The sequence below is a fragment of the Galeopterus variegatus genome, unplaced genomic scaffold (genome assembly GCF_000696425.1).
Source record: "Galeopterus variegatus unplaced genomic scaffold, G_variegatus-3.0.2 Scaffold714, whole genome shotgun sequence".
Classification (NCBI taxonomy): domain Eukaryota; kingdom Metazoa; phylum Chordata; class Mammalia; order Dermoptera; family Cynocephalidae; genus Galeopterus; species Galeopterus variegatus.
This window is the reverse complement of record NW_007726825.1, coordinates 267,178-280,224: the sequence shown is the minus strand read 5'-3', so window position 1 is coordinate 280,224 and position 13,047 is coordinate 267,178. Positions and strand designations below refer to the sequence as shown.

The window sequence follows — 13,047 nt, the reverse complement described above, 5'->3', positions numbered from 1 at the left end:
TGGCCGGGGTTGCCGGGGCCCGGTTGCCGGGGCCTTGGGGCCGCCCCCGCCACCTGTCCAGTGTGTCCGTCCCGCGCAGCGCGGGGTCTGGGTCGCCGGCCCGCCTGGGTCCTGGGAATCGCCGCGCCCGGGTGCCTCAGCGCTCGGTGGAGGCGGGAGGCCGCCTCTCCGCTCCTCCGAGCTCCCGCGCCTGCCACCGCTGATCCGGGCCGACCCCTGTCCCTGCGCTGCGCCTGTGACCGCGAAGCTCTGGGCCTCCGCCAGGCTCGGGGTGCAACGGCTCCGCCCCACGCATCCCTCATGGGTAGACGCTTCCAGAGGCGTGTCCCCGGCGTCGTGGGGCCCTTGGCCCTGGCTTCGGGAAGCACCGCCTTTCGGTGCGGGCGCCCGGCCTCCCCCGGGGAAGAGGTGGGAGGCCGGCTCCGCGGCGCTCTCGGGCTGCAGCGAGGGGTGCGCGCGGCTCATGACACGCCTGCGAAGGCAACGCCAGCCGTCCGGTTGGTCCCAGACGCAGACCCTGAGATGAGGGTTCGGGGAAAAGTGGTTCAGAGCCTACAGTAGGGCTAGTAGCGGGCCCGGGAAGGAAGGGAGGCCACACCAGGGCCAGCACCACGCAGCGGCCTGGAGAGTGACTCAGAGGGGTGCGGGGCCGTGCCGCGCTGAGGCTCTCGTACTCACCCCGCTGTCTCGCCCGGCTGTGGTCTCTGGGCACCCGTGCTGTGCCAGGCCACGCTGTAGCCCGGGCCCCTGCCCGCATGTCGTATAGACTCAGCTGCAACTGCACCCTGGCCTTGTTTTACGCAGTGGTTAGCACAGACCGCTGTAACAGTCTTACCACCCTGCTTCTAATTTTCCACCCTGAGACAAAGTCATAACCATATAAGCTCATAAGACCAGTTCTCAGAGTGACTCAGAGGGGTGCGGGGCCGTGCCGCGCTGAGGCTCTCGTACTCACCCCGCTGTCTCGCCCGGCTGTGGCCTCTGGGCACCCGTGCTGTGCCAGGCCACGCTGTAGCCCGGGCCCCTGCCCGCATGTCGTACAGACTCAGCTGCAACTGCACCCTGGCCTTGTTTTACGCAGTGGTTAGCACAGACCGCTGTAACAGTCTTACCACCCTGCTTCTGCTTCTAATTTTCCACCCTGAGACAAAGTCATAACCATATAAGCTCATAAGACCAGTTCTCTTGCTCTGTTAACAAAAACCCAGAAATGTTGTGATATAAATAACAGCCCCGTTGCGTTCGGGGCTCAGCCTTTGGACTGGAGTCCGCCGAGACAATGCGGGCATATCAACAAGCTCTGTTTTCCTGTTTTAAGCCTCAGTGTTTCCTGCCTCTCCCCGTGAGTTCACAGAACTCACTGCAACAGCGCCTCGTTGTGCTTTCAGGATGCAGGGAGCTGGGGCACGTGCACTCTGCAGCTGTGGTCACTGCTGAGGGCTGCCCCTGGGAGATGTAAATAGTGGGTCTGGAAGCCTCAGGGCAGCCACTGACCAAGAGAGGCAGGTGCTGAGGAGGAGCCAGGTGCATGGAGATGGTGAAGCGCCTGCCCGGAAGGGGCAAAACAAGTCCCAAAAGAAAACCTTAGCCTGAATTTGAGAATCTTGTTTCTCCAGGTTTAACTTTTTAGGAAGTGCCAAACTTTTCCAAAGCAGCTGCTCCATTTTACATTCCCATTCTGTACGCATCTGTCAGTATAATGCACAAGGGCTTGAATTTCTCCAAATTATTGCTGACACTTGGTATTGTCTGGGGGTTTTTTTGTTGTTGTTTTTTGTTTGATGTGAAATGGTGTCTCATTGTGCTTCTGATTTGCATTTGTCTGATGACTAGTGATATTGAGCATCATTTCATGTGGTCATTGGCCATTTGTGTATCTTCTTTGCAGAAATATCTATTCAAATCATTTGCCCATTCTTAGTTATTTGTCACATTGCGGCTGGCCAGTGCAGGGATCTGAACCCTTGACCTTGGTGTTACAACACTGCACTATAGTCAACTGAGCTGACTAACCAGCCCTTCATTACTGAGTTGTAAGTTACTTCTATATTCTGGATACAAATCCCTTAGCAGATAGATGGTTTGAAAACATTTTCACCCTGCTGTGGGTTGTCTTTTCAGTTTCTTGATAGTACTCTTTGCAGCACCAAAGTTCTTAAATTCTGATGTGGTTTAGTATTTCTATTTTGTTGCTTGTGTTTTTGGTATCTTTTTTCAAATAATTTGCTTTTGTTTTTGCCTATTGTTTTCTTTTTTAAAATTTCACTTTTTTTCCTCTTAAGATTTACTCTAATTTTTTTGGTCTAGCTTAAGTTGAACATTTAATATTTTAATACTTGATTTATAATTATTAAAGGACAATGAATTATTTGCCCAAGGTTTATAAATTAATGGAATGAAGATTAGACTTAGTAATAGACTGATTTTTCAAGCTCTGGGTAATAGATGTTGAAGAAAGACAGTAGAGAAGGCATTGGAAATTCATGGAAGGGAAATGGTCAAAAAGAAATTCAGGATAAATGGAAAAGGGCAGCCTTTTCCTCCTTGGATTTCATAGTTGTTTAATAAATGTGGGAGAAGCAGGGACTGTAGTTTTTCTATAGTTACCTTATGCATGTCGACTTTTCTTGCCTTTGGATCACACAGATTTAGAGAGGATATTAGTTGTTTTGCCTATTTTTAAAATTTTTAATTAAAATTTTTTTATATTTTAAATTGCCAAATAAGAATTGTCTATAGACGATTGTCTCTCTTCTGTATATACATACATACATACATATATATAGTCTCTCTATATAGTGTACAACATAGTTTTGAAATATGTACAAATTGTGGAATGGCTAAATCAAGCTAATTAACATGTTTTACCTTCCTATCATTTTCTTGTAGTGAGAACACTTAAAATCTACTCTTAGGAATTCTCAGGAATACACATTGTTACTTACTGCAGTCACCATGTTGCACAATAGATCTCCTGAACTTACTCCTGTTTGAAATGTATCCTTTGGTCAACATCTCCCTAAACTTCTTATTTTGAAATAATTTCAAACTTATAGAAAGGCTGCAGTAATACAGAGAACTCCCAAGTAACCTTAACTCAGATTCACCAACTCTTAACTTTTGCCACACTTACTTTATCACTTCTCTTTCGTTTTTTCCTGAGCCATTAGAAGTAGGTTGAGTATACGGCTTGCAAGGGTGGCTTTGTCTGTAATTTCCCTTCTATGTTCGATCTCTCCCTGCACTTCCTGATTATCTTGGTGAGGGGCGGATTATTGTTCTAAGTTTAAAAAGATATGATTCTAGATGTTTTTAATACAGTAGCATCCCCTTATCTGAGGTTACGCTCTCCATGGTTTCAGTTACGACAAAATAAGTATATATCGAGAGATCACATTCAGATAACTTTTATTACAGTATATTGTTACAACTGTCCTATTTAATAACTAATAATAATTACTGTTGATAATATCTGTGTGTAATTTACAAATTAAACTTCATCATAGGTAGGTAGGTATAGGAAAAAACAGTATATAGTTTGGTACCACCCAGTTTTGGGATCCACTGGGGGTCTCGGAATGTACCCCCCACGGATAAGGGGTCTACTGTAGAGTGTTTCACATTTATACAAAGTGCTTTCGTGACACTGTTTCCCTTTCTTCCCTCCCTTCTCTCCTTTCTTCCTTCCCAAATGCATCTTAAGCACCTATCCTGTGTCATGTGCTGGAGATAAAAAGGTGCCTAAGACAGTATCTCTGACAGCAGAGAGCTCCCAGTATAATGCTGGAGCCAGGTAGAAAAAGGAAAATAAAACGTGAGTTGCCGTGGTGGGGCCACGAAGGCTGAGCTGCAGGATATGAGGAACGCTCTCCTCTTCCGAAGGATACACTTTACGTGAGGCAACAGTTTTTATCCCCATTCTAGGGATGAAGAAAAAGAGACCCAGAAAGATTAGATGCTTTACCTGAGGTCGGCGTGAGCCCGTGGCACAGGCAGAAGGGACCCTTGGCCTAGCCTGTGCTCCCCACCCCCTCTTCCACGTGTCTGCAGAGCCTTCCACACGGACTACGCTGGAGCTGGCTGAGCCCACACTCAGAAAAGGTTCTGTGCTTAAAAACTTTAACAATATAGCAGGGGAGACAGGACGTGGGGACGGGAGGGGGATGAGTGCAGCAAATCACAGAATGAATGTTGAACACATAAGTGACCCCAGATTTCCTAAGAAAACCCTGTAAGGACAGAGGAAGAAATTAACTGAGGAAGGCTCCTTGAAGGGGGTGATACTTCAGTTGGGCCTGGAGGGAATGACAAGTGGATTAGAAAAAAGATTCTTCCTGGTGGAGTCTCAGAATTGCAAAATCATGATTTCAGAGGTGGCCAGGCCACCGGAGATTAAATACTCCAGTATTTTTCAAACTTCCCAGTGAAACGCTTTTAAATAGAAGCTTATTGATCAAATTACAGTTAATAGGGAATGCGGGGCTGGCTGGATAGCTCAGGTGGTTAGAGCAAGGTGCTGATAATACCAAGGTCAATGGTTCGGATCCCCTTACTGGCCAGCTGCCAGAAAAAAAAGAAAAGGTAAATGCAAATTAAAACACAGAGATGTCATTACATCTCCACCAATATGGCTGTAATTTAAAAAACTGGCAATACCAAGATCTGGTGAGGATTCAAAGCAACTAAATTCTCACACATTGTGAGAACATAACTGGCATAACCATTTTGGAAAAGCAGTTTGTCAGATTCTTAAAAAGTTAAATATAAGCTTACCGTGTGACCCAGTGATCTGATCCCTAGCTGTCTACCCAACAGGACTGAAAAGTTAAGTTCACAAAACAGCTGTAGTGAAATGTTCATAGCAGCTTTATTCACAGTCGCCATAAACTGGAAATACCCAAATGCCCCTCCATGAGCGAATGCATAAGCTGCGACATGTACACGACGGGACACTGCTCAGCAGTGAGAGACTGCTGACGCACACAACACAGATGAACTTCCAACGCACCGTGCTGAGAGAAGGGGACAGACTCTCTGGTGACTCCCTCACGCCTTGCCTTCTCCCAGCACGTTAAATAATAACACTTGTTATGCCTTTTCTTCCTACTGAAAAAAAAAAGCAGCAGCAGCAGCCAGGTTGGAAAGGCTGCACGCAATGTGGCTCTAAAAATGGGAAGCTGCTGGGACAGAAGACAGACAGTGGCTCCCAGGGCTGGGGGTGAGGAGGGGCTGACCACAAGGGCACAAAGGGGTTTCGGGGGGCAATGGAAAGTCCCACACCTTGTTTACAGTGGTGGTCACACAACTGTATGTTTCTGTTAAAACGCAGAGAACTACACAATGAAAAAAGTGAATTCTCATATATAAATTATACCTTAATAAACTTGACTTAAAAAAATCTTATCAGTAATTACAATTTTCAAACGTGGAGCTACTTGGCAGCCCCCTGCTTTACTGGACCCCGAGGTCCCCTTCTCAGCTGAACTGTAGCGCTCCTTAGAATTAAAAGCAAACAACCAACTTTCATTTCACAAATGCAAAAACCGGGCTCGGGCTCCAAGTGAGGAAGGGGCTCCCGCCTGCAGCTGTTCTATGGGATGGTGGGGGAGACAGGCCAAGGCTCTCTGCACCACACCCAGAGGCAGGCGTGTAGGACTAGAACTGGATATTCTCAGCTACAAGCCTGAGCTTAGATAGCACAGATGAGATAAGACTAGAAATGCTCACATAGCGTAGACTAGGTGGGCTCACTTCTCGGCTCTCAGGTCATTCACCGTGAGCATCTGAGCATGGTGCCACCCAGTTCCCCGCCTGAGCACAAGAGCAACCTCGACCCAGACAACCCTATTTTCCACAGTGAATTCTCTCATGTTTGCTTTCAAATTTAATGACTAATAGTCGCCTGAACTGTTTATTTTGCTTTGCTAGTAATACTTAGACCTTCTGATTTTAACTTTCATTACGCCGTCTTATCCAACATAAAAAGAACTGCTAAATTGTTTCCCACAATTATCACATTAAAAATGTCTTTCTTGGAAAATCTTTTTGATATGGATAAAGTATCTTTCAGACCCATCACGTAAAGGGGGCTTCTCCCCAACAGGAGCTCGCTGTTGCGGCGTGAGCCGTGTGCTCCAGCTGAAGTCTCTCTCACACACACAGCCACGATACGGGTTCTTACTAGTATGAATTACTTGACGTTGAATGAGTGTTGAACCCCCACTGAAGGCTTTTCCACATCCTTGACGTTTATAGGGTTTCTCCCCAGCATGCACTTTCTGATCTTCAGTGGGTTGTGAGGTGGGACTGAAAGTTTTCCCACATTCATTACATCCAAAGGATTTCTCACCAGTGTGAATTGTCCAATGCACAACAAGGTTTGCAGCACGGTTGAAGGCTCCTGTGGGAATCTGTCTGTGCGGTGTAAGGCTGGAGCCATGAACAAAGGCTGGACGTTTCCTGCACTCGCGACGCTCTCCCGTGTGAATTCTCTGGTGCTGAGTGAGAGTCGACCTCCTGCTGAAGGCCTTCCCACAGTCGCCACACTCGTAGGGCTTCTCTCCAGTGTGCACGCGCTGGTGGAGGGTGAGCTGCGAGCTCTGGCTGAAGGCTTTCCCACATTCCCTGCACTGGTAGGGCTTCTCCCCGGTGTGAACTCTTCGATGCTGAACAAGAGTGGAGCTCCGACTAAAGGCTTTGCCACACTCCTTACACACGTAGGGCTTCTCTCCAGTGTGGATCCTCACGTGTTCAGTGAGGTGAGAGTTAAAACCAAAAGCTCTGCCACATTCACCACACACATAGGGCTTCTCTCCAGTGTGGACTCTGTGGTGGAGAAAAAGGCTCGAGCTCTGGCTGAAGGCCTTCCCACACTGCTTGCACTTGTGGGGCTTCTCTCCAGTGTGGATTCGCTGGTGCTGGATAAGGCTCGAGCTCCGACTGAAGGCCTTCCCACACTGACCGCACCCGTGCGGCCTCTCTCCAGTGTGGATCCGCTGATGCTGAGTTAGCTGGGGGCTCTGGCTGAAGGCTCTCCCGCATTCACTACATTTGTAAGGTTTCTCTCCTGTGTGAATTACACGATGCTGAATAAGAGTAGAGCTTCGACTGAAGGCCTTCCCACATACGCTACACCCGAAAGGCTTTTCGCCAGTGTGGATTCTCCGATGGAGAAGGAGGTGAGTATTGAGCCCAAAAGTTTTCCCACATTCATCACATTTAAATGGCTTATTTCCAGTGTGAACTCGATGGTGCAACATGAGGCTTGAGCTGTGACGAAAGGCTCGCCCACACTGACGACATGCATAAGGCTTTTCCCCAGTGTGACTTCTCTGATGTCGACTTAGGTCTGAATTATATTTGAAGCTTTTGCTGCATATGTCACATTTAAAGACTCTCTCTCCTGTCTTATTTCTCTGAAGTCTAACAACATTTTGGTTCAGACTCAAATTTTTATCAAATGCACCACACTCTTGGGTTCTTTCTCCTGGAGATCTTTCCCTATACATGACAGCTTCTCTGAAAACTCTCTTGTGAAGACTGGGTTTCTTCAAACTCTGCCCAACAGAATTTCCTGGGTGCCCTTCTAGTTTGTCCTCCTGGTCCCAAGCTTCCTGAAACTCAGGTGCCTGTGGAGTACCCCTTAAGAAGCTTCTTGACATAAATTCTGAGGTTTTCACTTCTTCAGAACATTTCTGGTTTATAATGGATACTTCCTTCTCAGTCCCACTCTCAGACTCTGTCACATAAAAACATAAATGAATTACTAGAGAAAACCATCCATCAGGGATATCATTCATAAAGTGTTAAAAGCTCCTAAAATTCATGCAAAAGTATAAATTATGCAAAAGGTAGATGCTCCAATAGAAAAATATGTGACAGGCAGAATCCAGAAGTAAAGATGGCCAATCAAGACAATAAAAATATTCAACTTAAGTAGTTTTCAAAAATATTGGGCAGGCCAGTTAGCTCACTTGGTTAGAGCGTGGTGCTGATAACACCAAGGTCAAGGGTTAGGATTCCCATACCAGCCAGCCGCCCAAACCCAGAAACAACAGTTATATAAAAAAAAAGAAATTAAAACAAATTACGATCTTTCACCTATCAGACTGGCAAATTAATCAACTCCACAAGTATTAGAAGGCCAGGCACATCCTAGGTAAGGAATACAACAGGATGACAAATACAGGCTCTGATCTCACGAAGCTTATGCCCTATTCAGAGAGACAGGTAACTAATTAAGCAAGTAAATCTTATAAAAGAATGATAAACCATGAGACATGGGAACTATCTGTAACTATGTGGAAATACGTCACAGACTCCAACCTAGTCTATGTGGTCAGAGAAGATTCCAGTAGGACATGACATTCAAGCTGAAACCTGAAGAGGAAGTAAGTCAGCTGTGGCCGACAGAAGGCCTGGAGGTGACATGTGACAGAATCACCAAGTTCAGGAGCAAGAGTGTCTCTGTGGCTAGAGAAAGAAGAGGGGAGAGAGCAGGGCCATGCAGCAGGGGACAGACGCGGAAGGCACTCCCAAAAGGTCTACAAGTTTGGACTTTGTACTAAATAATTAAAAAATAATAGTACCCGGCATTCGTGAGAATTAAAGAAATAATCACTGTCATATACTGTTGGTGGGACCATAAATAAACGAGTTTTCCTAAAAGGAAAGTTTGCAATATGTACCAAAACTGATACATCACACAGCCTTTGTCCCCAAAATTACTCTTCTAGGAATTGATCCTAAGTGGACGGTCGTACACGCAAGCACATGACGAGGATGAATCACTGAAGAGCTCCTCATAATTTTGGGGAAGCAAGAAAGAACCCAAATGTCCAAAAAAGAGGGGACTGTTTCAACCCATTACAGACCCCTCGTACAGTGGAGACCATTCTGCCATTATAATTACATAACAGGAGAATATAAAATTAAATGAAAAGTCTATGGTATAAAGTGAAATCGGGTTCTAAAATTATATGTACAGCATAAACCAACTTTTATTGAAAATATGTACGTAAGATAGGTGCTATTTCTTCCTTAAGTGTTTAGTACAAGCTGGTGAAGCCATCTGGGCTTGGCGTTTTCACAGCGGAAAGGTTTTTAATTACCGAGTCAGTTTCCTTGACACTTAAAACTTTAATGCTTAAAGGACTGCGTATTAACATTTTCTTGTGTTAATTTCAATACAGTGTATTTTTCTAGGACATTTATGTGCCTTATCTCAATGTTCACAATTTTGCATAAATATGTTCAAAATATCTTTTTATCACAGTCTGTAATATCTGTGTTGATGGTTCTTTTTTCATTTCGGTTACTTGTTCCTTCTCTCTTTTATTCTTGATCAAATACATCCAGAAAACAGAGATGATACATGCCCCAACTTCTTTTGTGAAGTTAATTCAACTTCGATGCCAATCTCCCTCACAATTTTGAATGTAAAAATCCTAAATAAAACCTTAACAAACCAAATCCAGTAATATATATTATGAAGATAACACATCAAGAGCAAGTTGGGTTTATACCAGGAATACAAGGTTAGTATAGCATTAGAAAAAATCAGTCAATACAAGTCACCACACTCATAGAAAAGGGGGGAAAGTTGTATGACCATCTCTACAGACACAGAAAAAACTTCTGATAAAATTGAACACTCATTCCTGCTTAAAAAAAAAAAAAAAACTCTAAAAGAACCAAGACCAGGAAGAAACTTCCTTAACATAATATGGGTTTGGTATCCACAAAACACTGCCAACATGGCACGTGGTGGAGGATGTGGATGGCTCCAGAGGAGGCTGGACATGCCCGTCATCACGGATTCTGTTCCTCACTGGACTTGGGGTCTCAGCCAGAGCAGTAAGACAACAAAAAGAAATACAAGGTATAAAGATGAGAAAGGAAGAAACAAAATCATGATTCACAGAAAATAAAAAATGATCTATATGTAATTAGAATTCGTAAGAGTTTATCAAGTTTCCTGAATATAGAATCAAAGTATTAACTGCATGTATATGTACAAAAAGTAGTTAGAAATAAACAGCTAGCAAATTTCAATTAAAAGAGGTATCATTTGGGCTGGTCAGTTAGCTCAGCTGGGTAGTGTGCAATGTTATGACACAAAGGCCCGCATTGGCCAGCCACTGAAAAAAAAAAAAAAACCAAACAGCCAAAAGAGATACATTTAAGCCCACACAGAAAACTACCCAAATGCCCATCAACAGAACGGATGAATAGACCGTGAGTGAACGACAGCTTCGGGCAGCAGCACGGATGGATCTCACAAATGTAAATTTGAGCAAAAGAGGAGACATGAAAGAGTATGTGCTGTGCAATTCCATTTACATAAAGTTCAAAATCAAGCTCAACTCAGCAGCTATCCTTGGGGGCAGCAGTGTGCAGCAGTGACCAGTAGCCCAAAACGCTCCGAGCAGCTTTTTCTTTCTCCCATCGTTGTTTCTCCCACCTTCATGAACTCCGTAGGTCTCTCCTCCTCTTCCCCTGAGCTCCAGCGGCCCCAGCTTGCCTGTTGTTGCTTTTTTATAGTTGTAAATTGGTTGATTTGTGGGAGAGAGTGACGCTGGGGACCATCTATTCTGCCATCTTGACTGGATCTCCTCATAATTTAAAGATTCATTTATTTATTCTTATTTCTGACAGCTGGCTCGAGCGGAGGTCAAACCCTGCAGCTTGGCGCCATCAATGCCACGCTTTAACCTGCCAGCCATCACATCATTTTAAAAAAGTTGGTGTTTCTCTATTGATTCTTAATGCTAATTATGCATTATATTTTATTAGTAATGTGGTTACTTTTTCTCTCTTAAATTACTTGGGGATCTTAAGTCTATTTCATATAAAAAACTGAAAAATTAGAATTGAGTCCTAAAGTTCCCTGTTATAAAAGTAAAAAGAGAAATTGGGAAAGACTGCAATTCTTGCATATTATTTTCCCTTATATAGTCTCCTTTTAGCAATTATATAAAATTCCCGTAAATAACCAGGTTCCTCTCTGATGTCTCCTGTTAGTGTAAACGCGGGCTTAAAACTAGATCCCTATCAGGCTGCCGACCACATCCTGCACCTTGTCTTTGGGACGACTGTGCTCAGATGAACGCGCTTGGGTGCCCCGTCTGCACACACAGCCGGCGAGCCCGGAGGTGCCAGGCGAGCCCGCAGGTGCCGGCGAGCCCGCAGGTGCCAGGAGAGCCCACAGGTGCCGCCGCTCGCGGTGCAGCTCCGCGCAGACCCAGCGGCCTCTCCGTCCACTCTTCCGCCCAAATCGGCCAAAAATGCCCACAGAGCTCAGAAAACAGACGCGAGGGCGGACGGCTTCTCTTGCGGCGGAACAGCGCGACGTGACGGGGACATTGCGGCGCGGACATCGTGGTGCGGACATGGCGGTGGGGACATCGCGGTGCGGGGCTCCTGCCCAGCCCCCGGGCGAGCCCCGCGACAGCACAGCCCACCCCCAGCACACACTCGGAACCGGGTTTGGGATAACGACGTCTAAAGCGGGGTGCCTGTGCTCATCGCCGCTGCTTCGAAGGCCACAAAACAGCAAAAACAAAATCGTCTTTCCTCACCCAACTGACCAGACCTCACTGGAAGATGCACCCAAGTGACTCGGTCGCCAGTGCCGTGGGAGGCGACCTCCACCAGAGGAACCGTCAGCTAGCGGCCACCGTGCCCACGGAGCGCCGCAGCAGCAGGTGCAGCCGGGACGGACCTCACCAGGGCTCCAGGATGTGCCCCCTGTCCCTCTGCTGCCGTGCACAGCGTCAGCAAGACTGGACTCCAGGTCACGGGTCTTCTCTCTCAGAGCACTGGGTTAGACCCATGAAGTCAGTGCACTTCACTGACACAACCCACGTGGTAACTGGACCACAGAGCTGAAGGCCACATGTGGCTTCTTTTTCCAAGTGTGGCCCTAACCACACAGCGGCCTCCTCCCACTACAAGCTCAGAACAGCCCATCCACCCTCTCGTCAAAGTCACCACAGAGCAGTGGCTACTCGGAGCCATGGCTCTGAAAACAATACAGCTCTTAATTCTTCTCTACTCAGTAAAGGTGAGTGAGCCCTCCATAAACGCACCGCACCGAGGGAAGTTCTGGGTGACAATAATGTTCTATGTTTTGACAGAGCTTTGGTTTACACGAGTGTGTCTATTTGTTAAAACTCAGCAGATTTACAGTTAAGGTATGTGCATTTCATTTACGTAAATTCCACCTCAAAAGAAAAACTGTGAAGAAGTGCTGATCTCCAATTAATGACACACAAGTATTTAAAGGAAGTGTCCTGACATCTGCAATTTGTTTTGAAAAGCACCAACAAAGTAAGTGGATTACGGGTCTGACGGAGGCTGGAGGGAGGGAATACGTGATAATCGGAACAGTGCAATGTTAACGGCAAAATCCGGGTGGTAGATATACAGGTGTTCACTACACAAATCTTCCAAATTTGATGTATGCTTGAAATTTTCCATAGCAAGACCATGGGGGAAAAGCACTGGATATAAATTCGAGATAATACAGAACCTGTGCATGAGTGACAGGTCACAGTACAAAGAAAAAGTTGGCCACTGCGTCAGACTGAATGTTAGGGCCTATCAGACCTCATAAGTAAATCACACCAGGTAACTTAATACTAGCAGTGGTAATAATTTCCTTGTATGTGAGAAGAATGTTGATAGAATGTTACTTAAGACCACATCGAGAAAATCACAAAGACCTTCATTATGTTAAAATACTGGGTAACAGACAACATGTCAATAAAAATAGATGAAAGTCATTTAGAGAAAACGTGTTAGAACATTTGCAAATTCAAGCAGCTAAAAGGGTATATAGTGAAGCCTAAACTTCTGCGCTGCCTCGACAATCCATCTGGTCTTCTTTTTTTTTTTTTTTAAAAGATGACCGGTAAGGGGATCTTAACCCTTGACTTGGTAAGCCTAAACTTCTGCGCTGCCTCGACAATCCATCTGGTCTTCTTCTTTTTTTTTTTTTTAAAAGATGACCGGTAAGGGGATCTTAACCCTTGACTTAGTGTTGTC

General features: G+C 45.6%; 1 protein-coding gene across 1 annotated transcript in view; it reads right to left on the bottom strand.

Annotated features, from left to right (window-relative positions):
* Positions 1-3,391: 3,391 nt before the first annotated feature.
* Positions 3,392-13,047, bottom strand: part of ZNF251 (zinc finger protein 251) — a 29,623-nt gene continuing 19,967 nt past the window's right edge. The window contains exon 4 of the mRNA XM_008571732.1: positions 3,392-7,738. Within this exon, the coding sequence (XP_008569954.1) occupies positions 6,018-7,738 (1,721 nt within the window). The 3' untranslated portion in view covers positions 3,392-6,017. The remainder of the gene's footprint in view (positions 7,739-13,047) is intronic.